The sequence below is a fragment of the Vigna angularis genome, chromosome 7 (assembly GCF_016808095.1).
Source record: "Vigna angularis cultivar LongXiaoDou No.4 chromosome 7, ASM1680809v1, whole genome shotgun sequence".
Taxonomy (NCBI): domain Eukaryota; kingdom Viridiplantae; phylum Streptophyta; class Magnoliopsida; order Fabales; family Fabaceae; genus Vigna; species Vigna angularis.
In genome coordinates, this window is record NC_068976.1 from 19942551 (window position 1) to 19969293 (window position 26743).

At 34.7% G+C, this 26743-nt stretch overlaps 3 protein-coding genes across 5 annotated transcripts; all 3 read left to right on the top strand.

Annotated features, from left to right (window-relative positions):
• The first annotated feature begins 10899 nt into the window (after nucleotides 1–10899).
• Nucleotides 10900–20516, top strand: LOC108336272 (chaperone protein dnaJ 1, mitochondrial). Of its 3 annotated transcripts, none has more exons than XM_017572661.2 (20): nucleotides 10900–11170; nucleotides 11261–11369; nucleotides 11453–11539; nucleotides 11649–11740; nucleotides 12716–12799; nucleotides 12949–12987; nucleotides 13170–13280; nucleotides 13575–13616; nucleotides 13702–13789; nucleotides 13973–14037; nucleotides 14116–14178; nucleotides 14279–14351; nucleotides 14534–14625; nucleotides 15965–16036; nucleotides 16315–16371; nucleotides 17438–17486; nucleotides 17589–17658; nucleotides 18970–19059; nucleotides 19406–19644; nucleotides 20082–20516. In XM_017572661.2, exons 1-19 carry the CDS (start codon nucleotides 11144–11146, stop codon nucleotides 19431–19433), a joined length of 1338 nt encoding a protein of 445 aa, XP_017428150.1. In that variant the 5' UTR covers nucleotides 10900–11143; the 3' UTR covers nucleotides 19434–19644; nucleotides 20082–20516. The 3 variants fall into 3 exon arrangements, with proteins under 3 accessions (XP_017428150.1, XP_052735888.1, XP_017428149.1); XM_017572660.2 differs by having other exon boundaries at nucleotides 10901–11170; nucleotides 19442–19644; XM_052879928.1 differs by lacking the exon at nucleotides 11453–11539 and having other exon boundaries at nucleotides 19442–19644.
• A 1843-nt stretch (nucleotides 20517–22359) lies between these two features.
• Nucleotides 22360–23411, top strand: LOC108337936 (uncharacterized). Its single transcript, XM_052880673.1, has 6 exons — nucleotides 22360–22477; nucleotides 22654–22860; nucleotides 22928–23020; nucleotides 23101–23221; nucleotides 23265–23320; nucleotides 23403–23411. The coding sequence occupies exons 2-6, from the start codon at nucleotides 22789–22791 to the stop codon at nucleotides 23409–23411; spliced, it is 351 nt and encodes a 116-aa protein (XP_052736633.1). The 5' UTR covers nucleotides 22360–22477; nucleotides 22654–22788.
• A 1656-nt stretch (nucleotides 23412–25067) lies between these two features.
• On the top strand, nucleotides 25068–26570 carry LOC108337832 (probable pectinesterase 66). Its single transcript, XM_017574432.1, has 5 exons — nucleotides 25068–25304; nucleotides 25439–25595; nucleotides 25681–25893; nucleotides 25970–26211; nucleotides 26335–26570. The coding sequence occupies exons 1-5, from the start codon at nucleotides 25081–25083 to the stop codon at nucleotides 26498–26500; spliced, it is 1002 nt and encodes a 333-aa protein (XP_017429921.1). The 5' UTR covers nucleotides 25068–25080; the 3' UTR covers nucleotides 26501–26570.
• The last annotated feature ends 173 nt before the right edge of the window (nucleotides 26571–26743 follow it).

The window sequence follows — 26743 nt, forward strand, 5'->3', positions numbered from 1 at the left end:
TTTATCCCCTAGTAGTAACATTTTCTCCCCCAATTAAGAACAACTAAATATATGAATGCATAAAGGTGGGTATAATTTTTAAAAAAGTGTAAAAAAAAATCATATTATGGTGATTTTTTAAGATACTCACGTGCTAGTACTTTAGGTACGATAATACTAAATATAAATAAAAGATTTCTGGAATAATTTTTAAGATAAAAGTTATTCTTACTTATATTATAAATTATGACTTAATTTTTATTTTATGTGAGATCTTTACTTTATATTTGTCACACTTAATTACTTATTTGGTTTACATGTTAAGTGACTTTTTTTAGTTTAATATCTAATTTTAAAAATGCATAAATTACAATTTAAAATTGTAAAAATCGAGTCCCTTATGTGCTTAGGTTTTTCTCTTATATTAATAATTTTCATAATTGGACGACATCTCTTTTTCTTTTTCATAACCAAACTCAATTTTTATGGCCACAAAATTTTATTGGACCACGTGTCCACACGTGTTCTCAATCCTTGTTGTTACGAGAATTATTGTTGTAGTAAAATCCACGCACGTATCGTTTAGTGGAATTCACGTGTCAAGAGGGAGGCTCGACACTCAGATGACGGACGCCAAGTGTCAAGCGAAGAGGATCCGAAAATCAGTTAGTGGAAAATAGGTGTCGACTGAAGTAGGGACGTTCGTTCTGACGTATGAAGCAAAACTTGGATTTTCAGAAAATCTACCCCCATTCTCTGCATGCACCCTCTTTGCAGATTTCTGAAGAATCCCATTCTCTCCTCCTTCTCTCTACATCATTCTTCATCATGAGAAAACACTCACTTTCTCTCCTCTGATCACTATTCCGGCACCGTAGGATCACTTCCGGCGTCCCAAGCTTTGATTTGATCCGATTGGTTTCAAATTCTGAACGGGTAAATTTTCTTGTCTTAACCGTTCGTTCTTGTAACACATGCAAACCAAGTTTTGGTTGCATGAGCCCTTAGTTTCATTCTGAACGAGTTTGGTCTGTTGTTTTACTTTGGATCGAAGAGTCGTTGAGCGTTGAGAGTAGAAAGGATCGTAGTTCAACGAACTGAGTTCCAGTCTGAGGGACGTACGTTCACGCTCTGAGGTAAGGGAAGCTTATTTAATTTAATTTGTATGTTGTTGTATTGTATGAACGTTCGTTATTTGACTGATTAATTTTGATGCATGATGGTTGATATGATTGGATTGAATGAACGTTCGTCTATTTAATGAGTGGAAATGAAATATGGCTGAGTTATGTTATAATGTATGAATTATATGAAACTTATATGATATGGATTGTATGAAGTATGAAAGTTGATTTTGATATAAATGTATAAAGTTATGAAAATATATGTTAAGAAATGAGTTTGAAAATAAATGAGTCTGGTATGAAATTTCTCATATAAAAGTGTACGTTCGTTACTGAACGGTCATTGACCGTTCGGTTTTCCTGGTGAACCTAGAAGAAACAGGATTCTTTCATTTGGAGAGAATCCTAGTTGAGGACGAACGTCCTCGTGTGATAATACTATGCTTGAGCGTTCGGCCAAGCACAGTTGTATCTGAGTATCCTTTGATAAACTCAATCTTTATATATATGTAATGGTATATTTTCGTCGTTCGTAAACACTACTTCGGTAGTATATTATTTTATTTATCAAGCCTGTTATTATAAGTTTATAAGTGCTCAGTCTTACACCTAGCGCTTGTACTGAGTAGTGCTCGGTCTTATACCAAGCATTCGTACTGAGTAGTGCTCGGTCTTATACCAAGCGCTCGTACTGAGTAGTGCTCTGTCTTACACCAAGCGCTCGTACTCATTTCTTGTATAATCTCTTTTGATGAAAAAAAATAGTGTTCGCCTAACTTAATGGAATTTTCTTCTCGACCGTGCTCGGTCATTGACTAGCATTCAGATTTCTTGATGTAAATTCAAATAAGCTAAACATTCATAAACTTTCGGTTTCTTCATGTGAATGCTTCTAAGTATTATTATTGGAATGTCATAAAGTGTCTGTATCGATTGGTTTCGGCCTAGAGTCGTAACACTCGGCAAGGTCCTTTTAGCGTTCGGTTAGAACTCTCAAGGGTCAGTTCCTCTAATTGACCCACTTTGTAAATAACGTCCGTTCTAATCATTCTTGCGATATGCAGTCGACCTCGATTTCTTTCGTAATCCGATAGTAACCCTGTCGATCTTATTCTATTCTAGAACTGGAGATCTCTTTGTCTCGTTCCAAGTGTTCGTCCTCGTTCTGAGTGAGGATAGAACGTTCGGTATTTGGTGTCTTTATAAACCTTTGAACAAAGATGAAATTTAACTTATTGGCAATAAAGATGAATTTGAGAAAAGTGATAATGAAAGATAGAATTGAGAATGATTATGAATGAAATAAGAAGAGAATGTGATATGAATGAAATGATGTGAAGTTGAACGAGCGTTCCAGGGAGGAACGACTCATGGATGAATGTTGGAATTGGTAAAGTATGATTGTGGGAAGCTAATGCTGGCAGTTCATCCTGATGTTTCGTGGGTACTCGTCCTCACGTAGAGGAGGGTAGGTCATGTGTGGAAACGGCAGGAGGTTCCGTCCTTAGGGGTACTTTGGATGAATAGGACTAACCTCGGGTGGCAGCTGATGAGAGTATTCCAATTACTACATCACCCGGGTGCACGAACGCCTGTAGCTACGCAGATTTCATACAGTCCGGACAGTCAGTCTAGTGATAGACTTTGTGTGATACGTACGTTGAAATTTATTCGGTGTTGGATTATTTGAAATGTATGTTTATACATGAATTAAATTACATAAGCTTACCCTGCGTTTCCTGTCGTGTCTGGTTTTGTACATTCGTCCTTGTCATTGCAATGATCATCCGTGTGGATGTGAGCAGAAGGAGGCAAACTACTGGAAGAGGCGCTGGAAGAAGAAAAATTGGAAGAAGTTGAAGCAAAGATAGAACAGTAGAACGTTCGGTCCTTTGTCTAGTTAATGAGGTGGTCGTTAGATCACCTTCCCTTTCGTTAAGAATTACCGTTCAGTATTTTTTCTTTTGTAAACCGTTCGGTCAGGTTTACTTGTCTTGTACGGCTTAAATTTGTAATCCTTTTTGTAAGGCCGTTCGGCCATGAGCGTACGCTCGACTCTAGTGTAAGACTGATTCTGGATTATTATTAATGTGATTATTCTAATATATAATTTATTGCTGTATTTTTGGGATGTTACATGAATCATTTTCAAGTTTTCATACTAAACACATTTATATGGTGTTGCATTCCACTTTAATTTCTTTAAAAATAATAAATAATTAATATTTGAAGTATTTATTATTTATGAATAAAAAAGTTTGATATTTTAATAATTTTTATACAAACTAAATGTAGGTATTATATTATTAGTACTGTAAAATAAATTTAATTAAAATTAAAATATAATTTATATTATTAAATTAAATATAATAAAAATTATAATAATAATTATTATATTATTATTCTTATTATTAATAATATTATTATTATATTACTATTATTATTATTATTATATTACTATTATTATTATTATTATATTGCAGTAAAATGTCTATTCACTTAATGTTGAGAAAAATAATATGTCTATTCACTTTGCAAAATAGTACACCACAAAGACATAATGTCTATTCACTTTCAGTCACACTTTTAATTAATCTTGAGAGGAATAGAAAAGAGAGAAAAAAAAAAGTATAGCCACATAATCGCTAAATTAACTCCTTAAAGGACTTTTTATACAATTTTTACAGACGCAATCCATACACTTTTAAAATCGGATACTGATAATGCTAAATTTTACCATATTTTAAGCATCATTTTAATAGCAAAATCAACTCCTTTCTAACTTATAACTTGCTTAATCCTCTTGTTTTGTCTTGTTTTCTTAATAATTATGTTTTTGGCTACTTTGATGTACTTTCATCAATAATCCCTTATTTTGTAGCTAAAAATGAGCTTGGAAGACTCTCCAACAATGTCTAAGGCTGAACCAACCACTAGAAGCAAGCAGATCTGCAGAAAAAGTGAAAATGATGCAGTGCTGAAAAGTCAGGCTCGGGCCCCCCTGACTGAGGGGCGCCCAGCGCGAGCTGCACCAGAGGCCTTTGCACCAGACTGACCGAGTTGCGCCCAGCCCCCCTGCTGAGGGGCGCCGGGCGCAAGCTGCACAGAAAAGTGACCAGGTGCCAGTTTTGCGTGCTGGTCGCGCCCGGGCGTGACAAAGGGGCGCCGGGCGCGACTTTTTGCGAGAAGCTCGCGCCCGGGCGCGACAGAGAGGGAGCCGGGCGCGACTTTTTCCGAGAGTCTCGCGCCCGGGCGCGACTGAGAGGGCGCCGGGCGCGACTTTTGCTGATGTGTCAGATCCAGCTTATTTAACCCAGAAACGCGAAGGGGTTTGGGTCTTTGGTTCTTTGGAGGTGCGATTTCACGACTGGAGCTCATGGAGGGCGTGAGGAGCTTGTGGGAACATCTCCTCCTCTTCCTTTGGGTCTCCTTCTTCTTCCATCTTCCATGTTTGTAAGCTTTAGGGTTCTCCATGGAAATGGAGAACCAAACCCATCTTGTTGGGATTAGTTGTAGCCTTTGAATTCTTGTGTAATTGTTGAATGATTTGAATTTATATATGCCTTTTCTATCAATTGCTAGTATTCTTGTTTCCAATCTTAAAGCTTGCATGTAATGGGAACGTTCATGACTTGATTTTGGGGTTTTATGGATTATGGGAACGTAAGATGAAACCCGGAACTGAAATAGGAGTCCTTGTGGGTCATTGATTCTAGGAATGGAAGATGATTCACATGTTGTCTTAGATCCCAGCTCTTTAATGCGGGTTTTGCTTGTTAGATTGCCAAGGAATTGGGGTTTGATAAGGAAAACCTAGGCTCTTTCACCTAAGGAATTAGGGCTAGAGTGTTTTAGTGGATTGACTTTAGTAAATTGATAGAGAGGAGACGAAATTGGTCATACACAAGAGTGCATTGGTGAAAACTAGCCTTAACAATGTCATTTCATATCATTTCTAGTCTTTTCCATTTCCAAGTGTCTTCAATACCAAAGTTCAACCTTGTAATTATGTATGAATTTATGTTTCTGCACTTGTTCTGTAAATTGATGTTATGTTCTTGAGTCTATATGAGTTGTTAATCGCACAATTCTCTAGTATTACGAGTCTCTTGGGAAAACGATACCCGGTCTTACCGGTTTATTACTTGAAACGATTCGGTGCACTTGCCGAAATCGAGCCCAACAAGTTTTTGGACTAACAAGTTTTTGGCGCCGTTGCCGGGGATTTGGGGATTGAACCCGAGTCCTAGCAACGGCTAACAAGTTAAATTGGGCCTCATCAAGTTTTTGGCATGGAGCAGTTGCGGAGTATACTCTACTGTTGGAGGAAGATGTTTCAGATGGAAGTGAAGCGAGTATCTTACACTGCTAGAGCTGCAAAGAGTCCATTTTGATTCGGTTTTTCAGTTTTAATTTCATGTTTTATTTGCTTTCAGTTTTTAAATTTGGATTTCTTTTTGACTTGCCTTGTGGATAGTTCTTGCGCAATTGGTCTGGTGATTTGAGTGAATCATTTGTTATGCTTGAAGTGAATGCAAATCTGTTGTGCTTGCTCTTTATCCATGAGAATTGTTTTGAAAATCTGATTGAGATTATGTGGTTGAGCTTGTTGAACAGAGATTGTGGTTGCTTGTATCTGTTTAGATAGATGCTTGGTTTTAATTGTGATCAATATTCTTGGCATGATGTTTATCAAATTTTGGAACCCTGAGTAAACCTGTGAGATGTTGTGCCTCAGAGTTTATTGTTGAATGTTATTACTTTGGAATCACAGTTGATTTTGCCTAAGTTTCTCTATTTGAACTAGTTACTTGCATGCTACAAATGATCAAGGCCATCTTGTTCTTCCACCTCTTCTACATTTTTGAACCTAAAATCCAGTGCTTAACCTTTGAACCTTAAAGAAAACTTTCTCATCCCTGGAACCTTAATCTTATTGAAACAAATCCTTAACCTCCTTACCTTGAGTAGAGATGAACATATATGTCAGAATGAGGAGAATGGTTTAAGTTTGGGGGAGTTCTTGTCAAAAAGGGAGCATTGAGAAAACAATAAGTTGAGTTAAAAAGAAAGGAAAAGATGAAAGAAGAAGAAAAACAAAAACATGAATTCAATGAAAAAGAGTTGGGAAATAAGTTGAGAGTGGTTTATTCAATTTTGGAGAAAAAGAGAGACTTTGCTATATCATGAACTAAATTGTTTGGTCTCTTATCTCAAGGTGCTTTGTTGTCCAGAAAAACCAATTTTTCTTCTTAGCCCGACCACAATACAAGCTTCAAAAAGTCCTTGTGATGTAACTTGCTTGTTAATGTGTTTGATATTGTTGAAACGAAAGGCAAAGTTGATTTGTGTAACACTGTAATATTTGAGAGTAGACACACATCCTTATACACCATTGTGCTTGAGTGAAACACTTTCCTTGGTGAGGATTGGTTCCATAAACTCATTGAGAACAACTTGCCATGTTTATTGATCTATCATTTGCATCTATCTTGTGACTTTTAATTTGTGAGCACCATGATTGAAGTTTAGCTTGCTAAGACTATATTGTCTCTTGAATGTGATTTATAAGTTGAGCAAGCATGATTGATTTTGTTTATTTGATTTGAATTGACTCTTGGATTGTTAGACCATTGTGATTGAATTGTTTACTAGGTGAAGTACTTTTGCTTGAGGACAAGCAAAGTTGTAAGTTTGGGGGTATTTGATAATGCTAAATTTTACCATATTTTAAGCATCATTTTAATAGCAAAATCAACTCCTTTCTAACTTATAACTTGCTTAATCCTCTTGTTTTGTCTTGTTTTCTTAATAATTGTGTTTTTGGCTACTTTGATGTACTTTCATCAATAATCCCTTATTTTGTAGCTAAAATTCTTCTGAACTTGACTATGCATTCTCCAATAGCGATTAATGCTTAACCACTCCATTTGGTTATTCAACTCACAGTCCTATAATACTCCAATTCTCCTCACACACTTTATGTTCCCTCAACTTGGAGATCCGGCTTCTATTACACCCTCCTTAAATCCGTTATATCTTTTACACACTGCTCCTCAAACCCTTCTTCTTCTACTTCCTATCAAAATAACGATTTCCTATGGTCCACTTATTTATTTCTTAACTTAAGCTTCAAACCATCTATCACTTCTCTTATTCAGATTCCAACCATCACTGATATACTATACCCAACTCATTTCTCAAATCTTGTTACAACCATGCTTATCCAAAGCTTCTCTAAATCTAACCTCTGAACTTCTTGTGAACGTATGATATAAGATCTTCTGACTTTGTTTTCTTGAAATCTTCTTCACCCATAACATTACTTCCAAACTCTAATATCTTCACTAGCCCTCCGAAGCTTAACTTTTAGTCTCCTAACTCCTATCTTCGAGGCAAGAACTTGTCTCAAAGACTTAAACCAATCCACTAAAGCATACAACTCAAGTTGTTCTTGAATATGCATTCCTCTACTACTATAGAGCACATAACACCACCACCAAAAACAAGAACCAGACGGGAATTACTACAGGAAACGACACTGAAACTCTAACTCTTTCTTACCTCAAACCTTCAGAATTAAGAAAGGAAAATCATCTACGATAAAAGTCATGAGTGTGCACCCTCATTACTCTTATCAAGAAATTTTCTGTTCTTAAAACTTCTAGTTAGATACACATCTTACTATATAGACTTGAAAGAAATGGTAAATCATACCATCTACACTCAAGTCTTCACAGAGAAGACACGGCAAACCCACAACACAAAGGTCATCCTAAGGATGAACTGCTCTGATACCATTAATGTAACATCCCGATTATATAATAACCAATATTATATAATAAAGACGTTAACATCCAAATATAGAGAACAGTCGGAGTATGACGGTAATTAAATATGAAATTACAGTCATCAAGAAATAAAAGAAATAGAAAATTTAAACTTGAACAGTTGAAAAGATTAAACACTACAAGTGTTCAATCAGGAAATTCCTAAGAAGACTATTCTGCAATTCAGTAACCTCCAGCTCTTGCTCCAAGGGAAACTCCGCGACAACATCTGCTCTCATCCAAGTGGATGATCATCGCCAAAGAAACATACCCAAACAGCACACAACATAAAACAATGCAAGGGTGAGCTAGGTATAAAAAGCATGTTATACATATAGCACAGTTAATTCAATGTTATCATACTTAGATTCATATAAAAGAACAATTAGAGCATATTCATTAAACCACAATTCCACCTATTCACACAACATGCAAAAGTCATCCAAACATGGTAAATTGACATCACAAGACTTGTTACTTTATACCCCGACTCGTCCGGACTAGAATGATTACCGAGCTATGGCGGGTTATGCACTCGTGGTGGCCTCTACTGCTTTGCAAAGCCATTGCCAATGGGTTTCACCCTACCACCCTCACGAGGTTAGTCCGTTCCGCACCCTGGAGCATACTGGAAGCCTCCAAGACTAGGACCTCCTGCTACTCCTCACCACATGGATCAATCCTCTCTAATTGAGAATGAAAGACCATTGGAGCGTCAGGAAAACCCCCAAGACTGAGCTACCATGTAATCATTCTGTACACCCCAAATCACCACCATGTATCCTCTCCTTGAGGATCATGGAATTACGTCCATGAATTATACTGTTACTTTGAACCTTAACCCCAATTATGAATAATCAGATACCACCATATTATCCCAACAATTCCAACATATTTCATACATTCACATATTTTCACATAATTCATGTCATAGATAATATTCCAAACATTGGTACACATAATTCAATCCAAAAGCAAAGGAACTTAAAATTCAACATATTTGTAAAATACTATTTGGACGAGCACTATTCACTGGACACTATTGGACGAACGCTCACTTCAATATTTAAGGACGAACGCTCACTTCTATATTTAAGGACGAACGCTCAACTCAATGTTTTAAGGACGAACGCTCACTTCTATATTTAGGACGAACGTTCAACTCAATGTTTTAAGGACGAACGCTCACTTCAATATTTAGGACGAACGCTCACTCGACGAACGCTCACTGGACGAACGCTCACTGGACGAACGCTCACTGGACGAACGCTCACTGGACGAACGCTCACTGGACGAACGTTCACTGGGACGAACGCTCACTGGACGATCGCTCACTGGACGAACGCTCACTGGACGAACGCTCACTGGACGAACGTTCACTGGGAAGAAGGCTCACTGGACGAACGCTCACTGGACGAACGCTCACTGGGACGAACGCTCGCTGGGACGAACGCTCACTGGGACGAACGCTCGCTGGGACGAACGCTCGCTGGAACGAACGCTCACTGGGACGAACGCTCACTGGGACGAACGCTCACTCGACAGGACGAACGCTCTATTCAATATCTTAAGGACGAACGCTCTATGAATACTTAAGGACGATCGCTCAACTGAATACTTAAGGACGAACGCTCAACATATATTTTAAGGACGAACGCTCAACAAATAAAGGACGATCAACTTGGACGAACGTCCAATTTGGCTCATCAATTTGGACGAACGCGCGATCTGCAGAATTCTGCAGAATCGCGATTTCAGAAACCCAGAAAACCAGAAACCCAAATTTTCATCCCGAAATTTCCCAGATTTGCTTCAAAGACAGTAAAATTCAACAATTAAACAGAAAAATCTAGCTCCCCTTACCTCTTGAAGACTTCCATCAAGAACTTGATCTTCCCCCACAGGTTCCGATCCTTCTCTAGTGGAATCCTCCTTCTCCTCTGGCTCCATTTTTCTCTTTCTGATTGTTGCTTCCTCCTAGCCTTCCTCTCACCTCTTGTAAAATTTGAATTGCTTCTCTTGGGTGCTCTTTGGACGGCTGGAAACAGGAGAAGAGTTCCTTCCCTCTGGCTGCTCCCTCTTTCTCTCACATGCCAAAAAAAATGAAAACCTTCACCTTGCTAAGCTTCCTGAAATCAGCACCTCCAATAATTGTACCCCAATAATGAAAAAGGTGGGTAACCACCATGTCCCCACCATTTCTAAAATGCCGGTCCTTACACACATACATCTCAACGTAGAGAAAAAAAGTCAATTTTACAATTTCATACTATTATTAATTGGGATAATGATATTTTGACAACATTTTTTTTGATAATATTTTATCATTATTTACGTGTCATTCTATGATTAATCTAAAATTATTCTACAATCAATAATAATAATCATAAACACTAATATAAATCAATCACAGAATAACACGTAAACAATATTAAAATATTGTTAAAGTATCATTATCCTGTGATACTCTTTTCATAAGCTATGACAGTCTGAACACAGGAATACAAAAGTTAATCAAGTGTTGTGTGTCGCAGCGTGGGTAAGGACGAGTTATTTAGGTTTTTTCTTTACAATATCGGATTGACGAATTGAAGAGGTTCTTCAGACCCACTTTTTTTTTGGACAAGCTACCAAGCTCGATTTTTTTTCCACTTTTACTATTTGTTAGTTGAATTATCACAAAATTAAGATAAAAGTATAATGATTATATATATATATATAAAATAATATTATGTATTATTAATATAAAATTGTTAAAGAATAATTTAAATTATAATAAAGAGATATTTATAAAGAAGAAGTATTAGATGAAAGCAGAAAAAGTGTAATTTAGTCCATATATATTCCAAAGTATTTCTTTATTTTGAGTTTTAATTATAAAAATGAAATCAAAATCATAATTATAATCAGTAATTGAATTTTGTCAAAGAAAAACAAAATTTGGTAATGTAGTGACTGCTAGCAGGAATTGAAATGAAACGACCTCGTTACATCAAGTCGTAAATGTTAAGCCCGAACCTAAACCCAGTACGCTAAACCCCGACGCCCAAAAATCTGCTAGCAGGCGCCACCACCGCCACCGGAATCTATTACTTAGTCGCCGATAACAATCATCGCTTTCCGATACCTATTAAGCAGATTTGCGGGCTCACACACTTCTTCCATCTCTATTGCGCAGCGATATCACTAATCCACACGCCTTTGACGCGAATGAGAAGGTTCATGCGTTTAACGCCTGTAAGTGGAGGAACGACAAATCTCAAAACTATTCAAAATCTCTGTTCCTTTTTTCTGGAATCGTTCACACTATGGATTCTTCCAATGCAGTATCGGCGCCATTTGCTTTCGTCTGTGACCTCAGAATCGCTCGTGGACAAAGGAGAATCGTCATTCAGCAAATTCTTGTCGGCTGGCCAATCGTTTTTTCTGGCTCGGGGCACGTTTCAAAATTTTCGTGTTTATTGCATAATAATTGGTTTTTCGATATTTCTTAAACGAAATTATTGTTCTGCGTATCAGCTTTGGTCAGTTGCGGTTTCGTCAGGAAAACAGAGGAGTCTGTGATTCCGAGAATACCGTTTAGATATCGTTATTTCCATGCCACAGGTTTTGTTGGATGTGATGTGAATTGCATTGTTTTTATTAATATTGGTGATTTGTGATGTCTATACCTTGAGGTTTTCATTTGGTTTCCCTTTCTGCTTGTATTGTCCAGCATTGTCTTCTTCAGCTGACAGAGACTACTATCGAGTTCTTGGTATTCCTGAAAATGCCAGTCAAGATGAGATAAAGAAGGCCTTTCACTTGGTGCGTGAGTATCTGGAATCTCTTGTTTTGTATGGCTTAGGACACATTGATTGATGAAATCTATACTTGTTAGGCTAGGTAGAGCGAAAGTGAAGTCTATTGGAAAATTGTCATGTTTTGTTTGGGCAATGGGGATGATTCAATTTTCATCTCGAACACTTTTTGTAGGAGAGATGAAATTTAATTCAATTGCTTTGTACCTGGTAGGAGTGTCAAGAATGGAAAATTAGTCTATTCTCAGTTGGAGGAATATTTTATTTCAATTGCTTTGTACTTGTTAAGAGTGACAGCAATGGCAGATTAGATGATCTATTCTCAGTCACGACAAAATTTAATGTTATCAAACAAGGTTTAACTATGGTAAGAAGAAGACATTAAGCCTAACTCAAATACAAATAAAAAATAATAATAAACTAACTAAACATAAAAGATAAAGATAAGATAAAGATAATATATCTAACAAACTATAAGATTCGGAAATCTTATAGTTACTAAACTCGGTTTAACTGTTTATATGCTTGTGTCTGATCTATAAAAGACATGTATGGAGGAATACTTTATTGTTTGATAACTCATGAAAGTAAGATCGGGGACTTTCTTATAAGGATAGGCTTACATTAGGATTCATCTTTGAGTTCATGTTCTATTTAGTCTTCGATGAGCATAACAGAGACATAAAAAGTATCCTTAAATCATGTTTTCTGTGGGCAATATAGTTTTTATTGTGGAAGCAAGGTAGATGTTAACTATAAATTTGGGTTATGGAGATTGACATTATAAACAAAGGTTTTTTCTTGAGTAGTAGTACTCAATATAAGCAATTTTAGCAAAAAAACAATAGGAGAATTACTTCAAAGTAGAAACTGGAAATGTCTATATATTCCATCATCACACTGTTTTGACAACAATATTAAAAAATTAAAGGTCTTATTTTAGTTAATAATTCATCATGCAACACTTTTCTGTGTTGTGCAGCTCGCTAAAAAGTACCATCCAGATGCAAACAAGAACAATCCATCTGCTAAAAGGAAATTTCAAGATATAAGAGAAGCTTATGAGGTCATTATTATCATTTTATGAAATTTTAGTTTTTTCTATTGCATTTTCAGACATGTTTACCCCTCCCTTTTTCAGGTTACATTGTTCATGGTATAAACTAATTAACTAACATTGATATTTTCACTTTCTGTTTTGCCATGTAATTTCAGACATTGAGAGACTCTAAAAAGAGAGCACAGTACAACGAGGTAGTTTTTATATACTTTAGAACTTTAAATTCAAAATATTAGCCACTGTTCAATATTTCTGGAGCTTCAATTGTTTAACGCTGTCCAAATTTCTTTAATTCATAAATAACTCTTATTTGTGATGTTGAGTTAAATAACATTTTTCCATTATTTTCTCCAATGAACTCTTTTTTCAATTGAAGATGCGTTCTCGTGGTTCAGAAGATACAGGATATAATCATGGTGATGCAGAAAGGTTTAGAAATGCCTATCGTTCTCATTTTTCAGATTCATTTCATAAAGTATTCTCTGAGGTATTTTTTGGCTTTCTAAATTATGTCTTCTTTTATTAATTAAGAAATAAATTAATTGAATATATATTATCTTGGTCATGTGATTACATATGAATAGTCAAAATTGGTTTTGCTTGATTTATTATTGAGCATTCATGGAAGGGTCACTATCACTTCTTACCTTGCTTGGATGCTCTTACATGATACCCACCTTCTGTCTCTCTACACACTAGTGCACACACATTCTTTATGCTTTTGGATTCATTTCGTAAAATATTGTGAAGAGGAAATCTCGCAATTTTCTTGATGTACCAGATATTTGAAGAAGCAACTACTCAATTCTCATCAAACATAGAGGTTAGCTTAACCATTGTTCCTCTGTAGCTTGAGATATTTTCCTACTTTTACATACTTAATCTTTTGCTTAATGCTATGCTGATAGGTGGAGTTGTCTCTTACTTTCTCAGAAGCTGCAAGAGGATGCACCAAACACGTGTCATTTGATGCATTCGTTCCCTGTGATTATTGTAGTGAGTAAAGTTCATATATTTTGGGAATCAAGAAAACTTTTTATTTTCCATTTGTTATTAATGGTTTAGGAAATGGAAAAATATTGTTTTCATATGAATAAATTTTGATTACAAAAGAAGTTTAGCACATAATCTTGTGCACATAAAAATTTGATGCCAAACACTTTCATTGTATGAATCCAGATGGGCAGGGCCATCCTCTTGATGCCGTTCCAATAGTTTGTCCAACATGTAGGGGCTTAGGTCGAGTAAGTGCCTTCAAAAAGCAATGTTGATTATTACTTAATATTATATTCTTTAATCTTGATTGTGATGTATTTTTCCAGGTTACAATCCCCCCATTTACATCAACATGCATAACCTGTAAAGGATCAGGCCAAATTGCAAAGGTGTTTCATAAATTCCATGTCGAGTAGTTTTGTATTGTTGTTTATCTATTTTGTGTCATAATCTTGCATAATTTGTATTTTCTCTATCTAATTGGTGCAGGGCTTTTGTATAACATGTAGAGGATCTGGGGTGGTTGAAGGGGTTAAAGAGGTTAAAGTTACTATACCAGCAGGTTGGTTTTGGTACTTTTGACAAACTTACCTGATGTGTGTTGGTTAGAGCTCATCAATGTAACTGAACATAGTGGAATACAACTTGGTTTTTGCTGACCTGCCCTGCGTGGGTTTGGTTTACATTCTGCCTCCTATATTTTATTCAAAGAATAATCCTCCCCTCCCCCCATTCTTATCATAGGTGTGGATTCGGGAGATACAATCCATGTGCCAGAAGGTGGGAATGCTGCTGGAAGTGTAGGCCGATCTGGAAGTTTATACATTAAAATAAAGGCAATGTTCTGTCCAAATATATAGTGTAGATCTCACAATATGCTATCTGCTGGCCTATTGATCTGTGGTTTTAACCAACTTTAGCATTGTAGAGGGAAATAGGCTTGTTTGGGAAGCACGCACAACCAGTTCTTCCTAAATGTGACATATTTCATTATAAATCTGAGATTCATTTGGGCACGCATAATAATTATCTTCGGCAGTTCAAAATTAGGTCTACTCAATTTAAAAATTAAAAGGCCTATAGACACATTAGATTTATGATGTAGCAGAGGGGCATTTTGGCAAGCTGGGGCCAGTGCCTCCCTAGATAGCCTGAAAAGTTATTAAAGAAAATATTAATTCTAAACTTTGGGCTCGTGTTCTCAGAGTACTTTTTTTTTTTCATGTAACTTCCTTCATTGTAAGTTCAAAACTGTAAAACCTGCTTCACTTAATGTACAATGCTTGGTCTCCTTAACTCATAAGTATTTGCTTCATACATTTTTATTTATTTTTTCAGATTTAAGCATTCTTGCCCTCGTGTCTCTACTGATTAAAAACTATATTCTTCTTAGCGTACATAATGGAGCTAATGTCCTTCTGGTTATCCAAGGACGCATTTAACATAAATTAGTCTTCTAGGTACTGTTGATTTTACATTAGTCCTTCAATGAATATTATTACCATCAATAGCCCTTTCCAAAACCAATTTGATTTCGTAAACTAAAAGTGTATTCATGAATAGAACAGCGTAACATTTAAATAACTTAAATACTCATAAAATTTAAGACTATGGATGTCCAAAATGGAAATTGACTCAATATTCATAAAATTTAAATAACTTAACAAAGTTGGTTTTATGTTTTGTTAGATTGTTACACTTTCTTTGATGAAATATTTTCAAGAATTCTTTTGTAAAGTTTGAGTTTACTTGATAAGCTAAACCCTGAACACCATGACATTTGTGTCATCAGTGAAAACTCTTGATATAAATAATCTTACAAGTGTACAAGCTTCTTTTACTTTGGCCTGCTCAAGAAAAAATATCTAACTCTTTCCTAGGGTTAATAGGTTAGTACCTCAAAAGGTTATTTACCAGTAGTCTAGTTAGGGTCAGGTAAGTGCAACATCATAGAAGTGCTTTGCTTTCCTAGATCATGTAATTACGGAGGCAAATTTTATAATGCTGTTGCACATCTCAGTATTCTTTTCCATCTTGATTATATGTCACTGTATAAAATTTCAAACCAGTAATGTGCTTTCTGCAATAGTACTATTACATGTTTGTTTGTTGTGGCAAATTATGTTCTGTACTTCTATTCTTATTGAAGCATACTTTTTTTTCCTGTTGATATAGGTGGCAGAGGATTCAATATTTACCAGAGATGGTGCAGATGTCTACGTGGAGTCTAATATTAGCTTTACACAGGTGAGAACTATATATGTTCCACGCTTTCATTACTGATTGATGTATACTAAGATATTATAAATATGAAACTAGAGAGGGGATTACATGCTCTCTCAAATTCACTCTAACTCTGTATTTCCTCAAGTGCCATTACATGCATTTTATTAGAAAATATCATTTAAATGAGTCCCACTATAAGACACTTGCACATACCATCTTTTGCATCTTAATTATCTGATTGAAAGTGCACCTAAGTTGATATCAGTGTTATTAATCAAACAAAAGCTTTAATATTGCAGGCTATTCTTGGTGGTGAAGTTGAGGTGCCTACTTTATCCGGGAAGATGCAATTAAAAGTAAAACAAGATTTATTTTCAATGTCTTTTTTTTGCATAGAGTAGTTTAGAGGAATGGAGTATGGCTCATTTAAAGGTCAAGGCATGCTAATTATAGATTACTACCAATGAATCCCTACAGCTTTTACTGATACTATTTGATCTTTTCCTGTTGAGTGATTTTAGACAACTTCATCAATAAAATATTTTTATTAGACTGAAATTGAAATGATATATAAGATTAGCGTACCCCTCTTTTTCTTTTGTATCAAGGTTTTCCTCATGAGTCGTGTCTTGAGAGACGTTCTTTTTAAACCTCCAGAATGTTGGAATATATGAAAATATCTTATCACACAATACCTTAGATTATCTCCAGTGATTACTCTCTCCTATCCTCTCAATATCTTTTAGGCTTGACTATTATATTCCTTATTCTGTCATATGGTTTGTTTCCCTGACTAGTTGGGATTATATTAGTATAAAAAAGAGTTAGTGTTCTAGGTTTTATGATCACACTAATGTGCATACATTGCAATGCAATCTGGTGTTATAATCTCTTTTTCCTTCCTCTAACCTTAAATCCCATAAGCTTTAAAGACGTACAGTACAACAGTGTACACAATTAAGTCCATAGTAGTCAATCACGTGCTGAAGTGTCACACAATAGGATTATAGGACAGTAGTAGCCATTGCAACATTTTTTTGTCAAAATGATAACTTTCCTGCTTAACATTGTAATTGTTGTATTCCAAATTTATGTTCTAAATCTTAATGCTGAAGGGACGTCTTTTGGTGGGAGAAAAACAAGCCGGGCTGTTTGTTAGTTATGTGGTTATTCAATTAGTGAGTCCAGTGGCTGATGATGTATATAAATAGACAGGGATTGTGAGTTGGGTCATACATTGAGAATATTTGTATAGGAATTGAGGGAGACTTCGACCTTTCGAGAGTCCAGGAATGTTCTTAATAAATTTCATTCATTCACTTGTACCTGAACTGGTTTTTATCATATTGTTTCCATTTTCAAATTATGACTTCTTGTTTTGACCATACTTTGTCTAATATTCTGCGATTGTGTTCCCCTCAGATACCCAAGGGTGTTCAACATGGACAGCTTCTGGTACTTAGAGGCAAAGGTTAAATGAAATGTTCTCTTTATGGACAGTTTTTTTGACGAGGTTTTAGTCCGTTTCTTTCATGGTGCTGGAAAAGTATATTTACCATAATTGTTAATGCAGGACTTCCAAAGCATGGGTTTCTTGTACATCATGGGGATCAATATGTACGGTTTCGTGTTAACCTTCCCATGTACGTTCCTTGCACTCATCTTTTGTTGTAGTTTAACTTAAAAGACCTCAGACTTTGAGGAATGTGTTATTTATAATGTAAAGATGCAATATGATACTTTTCCTTATATTGGTTGATATTATGACATTGTGGAAAATGGATTACATTATTGTCAGCTCTCCTATTTCCCTTTAGATATAAGATTCCATCCAAGGAATACACAATATCTTGTGGTAGATCTCTCGTCAATGAGACAACAAACCCAATTTGCATCACAATACCTTAAGACTTGGGTTCTCATACCACAATCCTTGTCCTAGGGTCCCTTTTACATATTTGAGAATGCAAATCACAACATTCTAGTAAACAATGTGAGAGTTTTGTATAAATTGACTTACAACTCCCATTGGAAAAGAAAAATTGAGTCTTGTCATAATAAGATAGATGAGTTTCCCACCAACCCCCTATATCTCTGTGGGTTTTGAAAACATTTCACCTTGGTCTACTTTTGATTAAAGTCTATAGGACTATCAATGAGCTTGCAAATTCCCAAGTCAGTCTCCTCTTAAGCATCAAGAGTATATTTTCTTTGTGAAATGATAACACCTTCTTTTGATTGCACCGCTTTAATACTGAGAAAATATTTTACATAACCATGAAATGTTGTGTGGTGGTCACCCTGGACAATCTCAATTGTGGTGTCACTCGTCCAAGCAGTGATGGAGATGGCAAAGGCGGCAACCCGGAGGGTATCATATTAGGTGGTTTAGTACAGTGGTGGAGAAAAACAATTGGTTGAAAAAAAAACAACTAAGAACAATGTCCGAGAAAATTTTCCAAAAAAAAGAGTTTAGCAGAGGTTAACCCATCGGGAGGCAAGGATTAAACCTAACTCTAATGCGATGTCAAAATAAAAGGGAGAGAAAGGCATATAGACTAAATCTCTAATGTGTGTAGAACACACAAGAATATGCATTTATAAGTAGAAAAGTACAAAGAGATGGGCCTAAGCCCTGTTACATCTAACAAAAACAATGCAAGGAGTAGCAACTCGTGGGTATGACCCATTATTTTGCAGTACCTTTTAAAGTCATTTCACTACTTATTGTGTTACTGTTTATGCTTGTTTGGTCAATGCTTGCTGCTACGGGTTGAATTTGCACCATATCTTATTGAATTTGCTTATGTGTGATGTTTTTTGTGCCTTACGATAAATGGTATCTGGATAGTGCTTTGCCTTTTCTTCTTTGATTATCCTTACAATAAACTCTGATATGCTTTCTTCCAAGTTGGATTTGCATCAACTCACTTCTGGTCTACTCATTCTTTTAGTGCAATCAATGAACGACAACGTGCTATACTTGAAGAACTTGCGAAGGAAGAAATAAATGAGGGAAACAGCTCTTCATTTGGGGGAAATTGGTATGCATATTCACTGACTAAGTTCTTGGCATAGCGTACTAGTTTTAGTTGCCTATGGTCCTCGTAAATATTTGATGATTCCATGGCTAATTGGGTTGGGCTAGATGACAATACGGATACCTATAGTTGAGAGAATAGTGGGTCAGAATGCTTTGAAATTAAAGTAACTTGTAAAACATATAATTGTAAAGCATGCTATGCCTTATCCTAAGTAAAGCATACCCTTGTATGTATTTACTTGATAATTTCTTGAGTATGTTTGCTTCATTTGTTTGGTTTAGTTTTGTGTGACTATCTATGTTTTTGAGTGACATCTGATTGTAATGAAGACAAAAATGGATAACAGGCTTTACCAGCAGCTATCTACTGGTTGAACTTACAGGTGGCAGCAAATTCTTGAACACACGACGGCCCCAAAGTTCATGCTGGAACTATCTGTGCTGATATTATTCCTTGTCTTCGTTAACAAAGTGTTGACCTGATAGCTGGGTCAAAGATCAAATAGGATTGAGTAGCAGACTAGCCAAAGACCAAGTTTTTGTGATTGCTACGTTCTTCATTCTTAAGAACCAAGTTAACTATAAGGTATATCACTGAATTTATCTCCTTCACTGATAGTTTCTAGCTGTCTTTTATTTGATGCATGCATGTTTCAATAGATAGCAGAAAGAGTTGGTTGATCAAAATGCAGCTCCATGAAGTAGCATATGCCAATTAATGCTGTTGACTGTCCTATCAATTAATCGAAAACGTTGCATGCATGCACATGTCTCACTGATCGAGTTTTTACAAGCTTCATTAATTTTAGTTATTGCCAATCATCTGATGGTGAAAGGAAATGCAATGAGATTAGTTTGCCAAGAAAAGCAAATCACATAATGTTCTTTGTTAACAGTGAAGCAGTTAGCGTGATTCATTATTATACTTGGTCCATTAATAGATTGATCAAGGGACTAAATTATCCAAACAACTTGGAACGATAGCTAATTTTGCTGATTACTCACTTTGTCCCATTGTGCCAGTTTTGGGTAGAGTGGACGAAGTTGCAACTTACATCTGTGGAACTTAGGACTACGGAAAACGACGCTATCGCTGATTGATGTTCTTTCGGGGCCCATTTATTTTAAATGTTTTCAATTTTTCAATGGATAAGATTGACAACATTGAAAATTTATTTCATGAGACTTGTACAGTTTTACTGATTAATGCGAAGGTCGCCGTGGGTTACAGCTATCGAAGATGGGAACTTCCAATGTATATTTGTTTCCCTTGGCTTTATAGATATATTTACAGTACCTTTCATGTTGTAATTTAATCCGCTCCTGGGTTTAGGGGCTGGTTTTCTTTTATACTTCAAATTGTATACCTCGTACTATCTGGAATTCAACGAATGATGTATCAATGAGTGCTAGCTTCTAAGCACAGAATTTTATTAATTGAAAGATAATAGTTTGTCAGGTTATTTAGAGTAAGTTATAATATTTGTTAAATATAGGTTCGCAAAATATTATTAGCCTTTTTCGGATAAACCATAGTTTCAAACCTGAAGGCCGAATAAAGAGGAATAAAAAGGGGGAAAAGTAAGGAAAAAATAGTTGTTACAGAATATGTACTTTCCAATTTCAAGGTGTAGACTGTGGAATAAACAGAGGATAAAAGGGAAAAAAAATTGAGAAGCCAAAAGTGATCTAAAAGTTAGATAAAAAAAGGGAAAATTACATTTACTAAAATCTCATTACACCTGCACTCTATCTAATTTTAGGATAGAGATTAACTTTCCTTAAAATTTTAGTAGGTATAATACCTATTTTGGTTGGAAATGTTTGAAATGATCTCAATTTTTTGTTGTTGTTTAATATAGTCATAAAGAATGTAATTTGTATTCAATTTGATTATTTTTGCAAACGTCGTTTAAATCGTTAACGGACAGATGTTTAGATGTTCAATTACATAGTGAAATGTCATGTATTGGCTTATATGGAGTCCTTTGTGGCGTTGTGAGTTGGATTTATTATTTTTGAAATTCTATTTCTTTTATTAGGGTTATTCTTTTGAAAAATAAACTAAAGGTATTTAGTTGTAAAGTTTTGATTGTGGTTTGAGAGGGAAATTTGCGAGATTGGGAAGTACAAGTTTGGGAGAGAACACGCTTCTCAACACACTCATCATATTCATTTTCATTTCCATCATCAAGTTCTGCAAATTTGTTGCGCAGAGTTTGGTGTTCTTCCTTCAACTTCTAGAACAGTTTACTCATCACCTCGCCTTCAAAATTACTTTGTTGCATCATCTTCATGAATATTTGCATCAGAGGGTCGTTAGAAGGAGGAACTTTCACTTTCACTGTACTCCAATCCAAATGTGCAAACTCCAGGTTTATTCCATAGTATTTATATTTATATTTTGTCTAATGTATTTAAACTTTTATATTTATACTACAGTGTTTGTCCTTAACATTTATTTCTTTCTGAATAATATCTTAGATATTATTTTATATTTATATTTTGTCTAATGTATTTAAATTTTTATATAGTTTATTCATTGGAATCCAAACTTCATTGTACATTGGACAAGTTTAAGTCAATGTTGACCTGATGTACTGATTTTAAATGCGAATTTAAAGAAGTATGCCACTATAATTAATATATCTTCATTTGTGTAGCCTTCAAATGAAGATGCTCTTCATTCACCACTTCAAGTAGGAGGAAATTCTCATGTACAAGATGAACATGAACAAGATGAAAATCAGGATACTTTGTTGGAAGTTGAACAAAAAAGGTCACCAACACACAAGGGAGCATGGTTGGTTGATGTTATTGGTAAGACACAAGTTCAACATATTAATGCTTTCATTATGTTACTTATATGAATAATTACTGCTAAAGTTGTTTGACACAAGAATATTTGACACAAATTTTCTTTCTTCACAGATGACCATTGTAAGATGACTACCAAACACTTAAAAACAAAGGCTTAATACTCTATTTTGTCCCCAGTTTCGCTCGAAAATGTCAAATTAGTCCATCCTTTAAAAAGTGCGTCAATTACGTCCTTACTTAATAAAATTTATATCAATGAAATTCCTTCCGTTAAATCCGTACAAACGACGTTAATAATTAAAGTAGAAGAGAGAGAAAAATAATTAACGCCGTTTGTACGGATTTAACGGAAGGGATTTCATTGATATAAATTTTATTAAGTAAGGACGTAATTGACGCACTTTTTAAAGGATGGACTAATTTGACATTTTCGAGTGAAACTGGGGACAAAATAGGGTATTAAGCCAAAAACAAATGATGTTTGGAATTTGCCTCAAAATGAAAGGATTATTGTACATTGGAATGAGGAATATCAACCAATTGGAGATGGTGGCGCATTATTGAATCGATTCTTGGGAAGTATCGCTAGAAACTTCAAGGTATTCCTTATTTGTTATTCTACTTGGAAGAAGATTCCTAAAAATTACAAAGAAGACATAATACAAAATACAATTCAAGTAAGTAATGTAAATTCAAAATACCATTACAAAGAAGGCATCCAAAATTTATTTATTGGGTAATTGTTGTTAATTTTTTATTAAAATCTGTTTTGAAGGCAAAGTTTGTAGTGAATTCCGATATTCAAATCAATTACATCTTGAAAGCGCTTAATCATAAATGGAGAGATTGTCGCCAAGAATTGTGGCAACAAAGAGATGATGGCACCCGTACTAGAGATGAATTGATTGTCATGGCTCCAGAAGGCATATATAGAGATCATTGGGCTTCTTTTGTTGACTATCGACTTGATGAAAGAACAAAGGTAAAACCTATATTTCTTTTCATAAAATTTTGTTATGATTTAATAACTTTTCTTATCACAATGTTAGGAGATTGCCCTAAAAAATAAACACAATAGGACAAAACAAACTCTTGCTCACACAGGGGGATCCAAGAGCATTGCAAGGAAGAGAGAAGAAATGGTGAAGTGTTATTTATCTTCAATTTTCTATTTCTCATAATATTTATAACATACCTAATAAGCATTTGTTAATTTTCATAGGAAAAAGAGTGTGGGCACAAAGTTAGCAGAGGAGAAGTTTGGATAGCTACTCATAAGAGGACCAATGGAGCTTTTGTTAGTGATGAGGCAAGGGAAATTGGTGTAAGTTCCAATCTTTTTAGTATTTCCTATAATTGTTGTATTTTGACATATTGTTTCATAAGGTGACTCTGTGATGAACACACCTCTTGCAAGAAATCAGTGGTTCCTTTTCTTTCAGGTATTTCGTTTTAATTAATTTGTTTGCTATGTCAAATTGGTGCTATTTCAGTCGCTATTCATTTTAGTGCTTACTATTTTAGTACTTCTAATCTGTTTGCTTTTTATGCTTGCTGTGTGGTGTACTTTGATGGCTGAATTTCGTTCCCTGTACTTTGGTGTACTTAGGAATTTTCTAGAAAATTTTTCTTGAAATTGCACTTGCTAAGAGTCATTTTTGCATCATTGCTCTTGTATTCTGAATTGAGATGGATCAACTTGGGATTTAAGTGTGTAGGCTAATTAGTGTTGTGAAATTGCTAAGGACACTCTTGTAAAGCTATGTTTAACTCTACTAGATTCACAAATTCATATAGAAGACGTGATCTAAGTGGGGAAGACTGAAGGTTATATAGCTGGTTAAGTAGACTAGAGACACATTTTTTATTAAGTTATAAGGAACTAACATTATCAAAATGAGGTTTGGTGGCTTGGTAAATTTGGCCCAGTCTTGAAATATCATAGCGCATTATTATGAAATTTAAGGGTTTCATAACAGGTGCACCACTTCTACTATTCGAGCAATTGTATAAATTCAGATATCGTGTGTATTATATTTTGCTTATGTGTTCATAAGTGATAGGAAGATTGGATTCTTAATCCTTTGTTCACTTGAATGGATTTGGGGGAGAGTGATTGAGTGGATTTGAAGATAAATTTTTTTGTTGTTTATTTGAGTGAATTTGGAGGCAAGTGAGAGTGAATTTGGAAACAACGTTTATGAGAATTAGTGTAAGATTTGATTGATGTGACAGATTAAAAAAATTTATTTCCAAATTCACTCTCACTTACCTCCAAATTCACTCAAATAAACAATAACAAAATTTATCTTCAAATCCTCTCAAATTCACTCAATCACTCTCCCCCAAATTCATTCAAGTGAACAAACCCTAAGTGCTAAGTTTTGTTGGTTGAGATATATGATCTTGTTAGCATTAACATACCTTATTTTGTGTGTGGTTTTTGTGTTTTCTTTTCTCTTGTGATGATCGTCATCTTGACATGAGCAGAAGATATTTCAAGAGTTAATGAGCAGAGGATATTTCAGAGTGTTATTTTCATTGGTTTGATACATGTACATAATATAAATTATTTGGTATCTATGAATCTTTTGTAAAAAAAAATTGATGTTTATAGAAGGTTTTAAAGAAACTTAAGTGTGAAAGACAATAACTAATACTATGATTTTATATTTGTGTATCTATGAATCTCAACTCTAAAACCAAATTTGTTCTAAACTCAATCATGTAGTAATCTTAGATAATGGTAGACTCTATTTTCTCGGGCCCACATTTATAATTTTATAAAATTAAAAAAATTTAAAATTTTAAAATAACATGTGAAACAAGTAAACAAGATGAGAGGATAAGTAACATCCTTAGCCACTTAACGTAAAAATTAAACAACAATTACTTAATTGAAAAATAAATATTTATTGAATACGGATAAACCATAAAATTAATTAGAGATTTAATTTAAACTTAATTAATTTTCCAGTTATTTAATTACTTTTGTCCCGTGGTCCATTGATGTACTGTCTTCTTTTATGATATTTAATATTTTATTGGGAAAGTTATTAATTATAAATGAAAGTTTACTTAGAAGACGTGAATTAGTTAAAGTAATAATTAATTAAATGAACGTTTTTCCTTTTCTTGGAGTTATAAAAGGAAGAAGTGATATGTTTATGGTAAAAAAAGAGTATTCAACAGACAGTGTACTATGAAATTGTTTTATAGAACGATGAGACTTCTTCCCATCTTGTTCATTAGTTGTTTCTTTAGTCTTGGTAGAGCCAAAGACTGTGGTGGAAATAATGTTACACAAACCATAATTGTCGGTAAGTATGGGCACGACGCATTCAGGACAATTCAGGCGGCCATTGATTCTGTAAGAAGTAACAATGATCACTGGGTAAAGATTCACATAAAAGCAGGCTTGTACATGTAAGTTCAAATCATTTTCTTATAACATCAAACGTATAATCAAAAAACAACACTTCTGTTATGAAAATCCAATAAATGTTTCATCCATTCTTTGACCAAACACGTGATGTCTTTTATTGATTGTAACTGTGCAGAGAAAGTGTTATTATTCCCGTTGACAAGCCATGCATCATTTTAGAAGGAGAAGGTGGCGGAACAATCATTAGGCACTCGGACCACCAGTCAATAAACAATAACGCTACATTAGTTTCTTTCCCACCAAATGTGCTTGCAAGTGGACTTACTTTTTTGGTAAACATATAAATAAATGATAAAACAACCATTTTCGTAATTCTTCAATATTCTTTATCACTAATATATTCTTTTGAATTCACAGAACTCATATAATGTCGGCCCTTACAATTTGGCAAACAAAATCGAACCAGCAAATGCGGCAAGACTGTTGGGAGATAAATATTTCTTCCATAATTGTAGTTTTATAGGTTATCAAGACACTCTGTTTGATCATACGGGACGTCATGTTTTTAAAGATTGTTACATTCAGGGTGATGCGGATTTTATATATGGTTACGGACGATCTTATTATACGGTAAGTTACATAAACTTGTTTTTTTTTTAAATCTATGTTCAAAATAAAATACTGAAACATTTTTTTAATGTTGTAGAACTGTTTGATCAATGTTGTTGGGAGAGTTCCAAATTTGCCAGGATTTGTGACAGCTAATGGAAGAGAGTCAGCAGATGATCCTAGTGGTTTTGTATTTGAAGGAGGTTCCATTGTTGGTAAAGTTAAAGTGAATTTAGGAAGAGCATGGAAACCCTATGCAAGAGTCATATTTAAAAATACATATTTTTCTGACAATGTAACTCCTCAAGGATGGGTTGCTTGGTCAGCCGCTGGCAATGAGTAAGTTTAAATAGATACATGTCTTAGAAAAGACCTTCAAAATTATATTATTTCATGTTTATATTAAAAAAAGTACTTTTGGTTATATTTTAAGTGATTTTTTTATATGTTAAACTATTGTAGGAACAGGACAACTTATGCTGAAGTTGATTGTAAGGGACCAGGAGCAAATACTTCGAATCGTGTTGCGTGGATGAAGAAACTAAGTTCTTCGGACTTGAATCAGTTTTCTTTTGCGTCTTTTATCAATAGTGATGGATGGGTTGACAACTTACCAACAATATCTTAATTTATTTTGTTTTTTTCTAAATTAGGTTGAGGTTCTTGTATGACTATATTGGTTGACTGATTGTTAGTTTTGTAACGAAGAAATATAGTTGTATGTAATATCAACCATCTTGTTTAATTAATAATTTAGTTTTTATATATAGAATTCTGATTTGTTTTTGTTTTTATATATTTACTAGTATAAATTTATGTACAATGTTACACTTATAATGTCTCATAACAAAATAACCAAGATAAAAATGAT

What these genes read in the sequence shown, in the direction of transcription:
- LOC108337832 (XM_017574432.1), top strand. Translation starts at nt 25,081, where the DNA reads ATGAAATTGTTTTATAGAACGATGAGACTTCTTCCCATCTTGTTCATT. An exon ending in ACGGACGATCTTATTATACG is followed by an intron (nt 25,894 to 25,969) that starts GTAAGTTACATA and finishes TTAATGTTGTAG; the next exon opens with AACTGTTTGATCAATGTTGT. An exon ending in TGGTCAGCCGCTGGCAATGA is followed by an intron (nt 26,212 to 26,334) that starts GTAAGTTTAAAT and finishes AAACTATTGTAG; the next exon opens with GAACAGGACAACTTATGCTG.
- LOC108336272 (XM_017572660.2), top strand. Translation starts at nt 11,144, where the DNA reads ATGAGAAGGTTCATGCGTTTAACGCCT. An exon ending in ATATAAGAGAAGCTTATGAG is followed by an intron (nt 12,800 to 12,948) that starts GTCATTATTATC and finishes ATGTAATTTCAG; the next exon opens with ACATTGAGAGACTCTAAAAA. An exon ending in CCGGGAAGATGCAATTAAAA is followed by an intron (nt 16,372 to 17,437) that starts GTAAAACAAGAT and finishes TGTTCCCCTCAG; the next exon opens with ATACCCAAGGGTGTTCAACA.
- LOC108337936 (XM_052880673.1), top strand. Translation starts at nt 22,789, where the DNA reads ATGGCTCCAGAAGGCATATATAGAGATCATTGGGCTTCTTTTGTTGAC. An exon ending in CAAGGAAGAGAGAAGAAATG is followed by an intron (nt 23,021 to 23,100) that starts GTGAAGTGTTAT and finishes TAATTTTCATAG; the next exon opens with GAAAAAGAGTGTGGGCACAA. An exon ending in TGTAAGTTCCAATCTTTTTA is followed by an intron (nt 23,222 to 23,264) that starts GTATTTCCTATA and finishes TTGTTTCATAAG; the next exon opens with GTGACTCTGTGATGAACACA.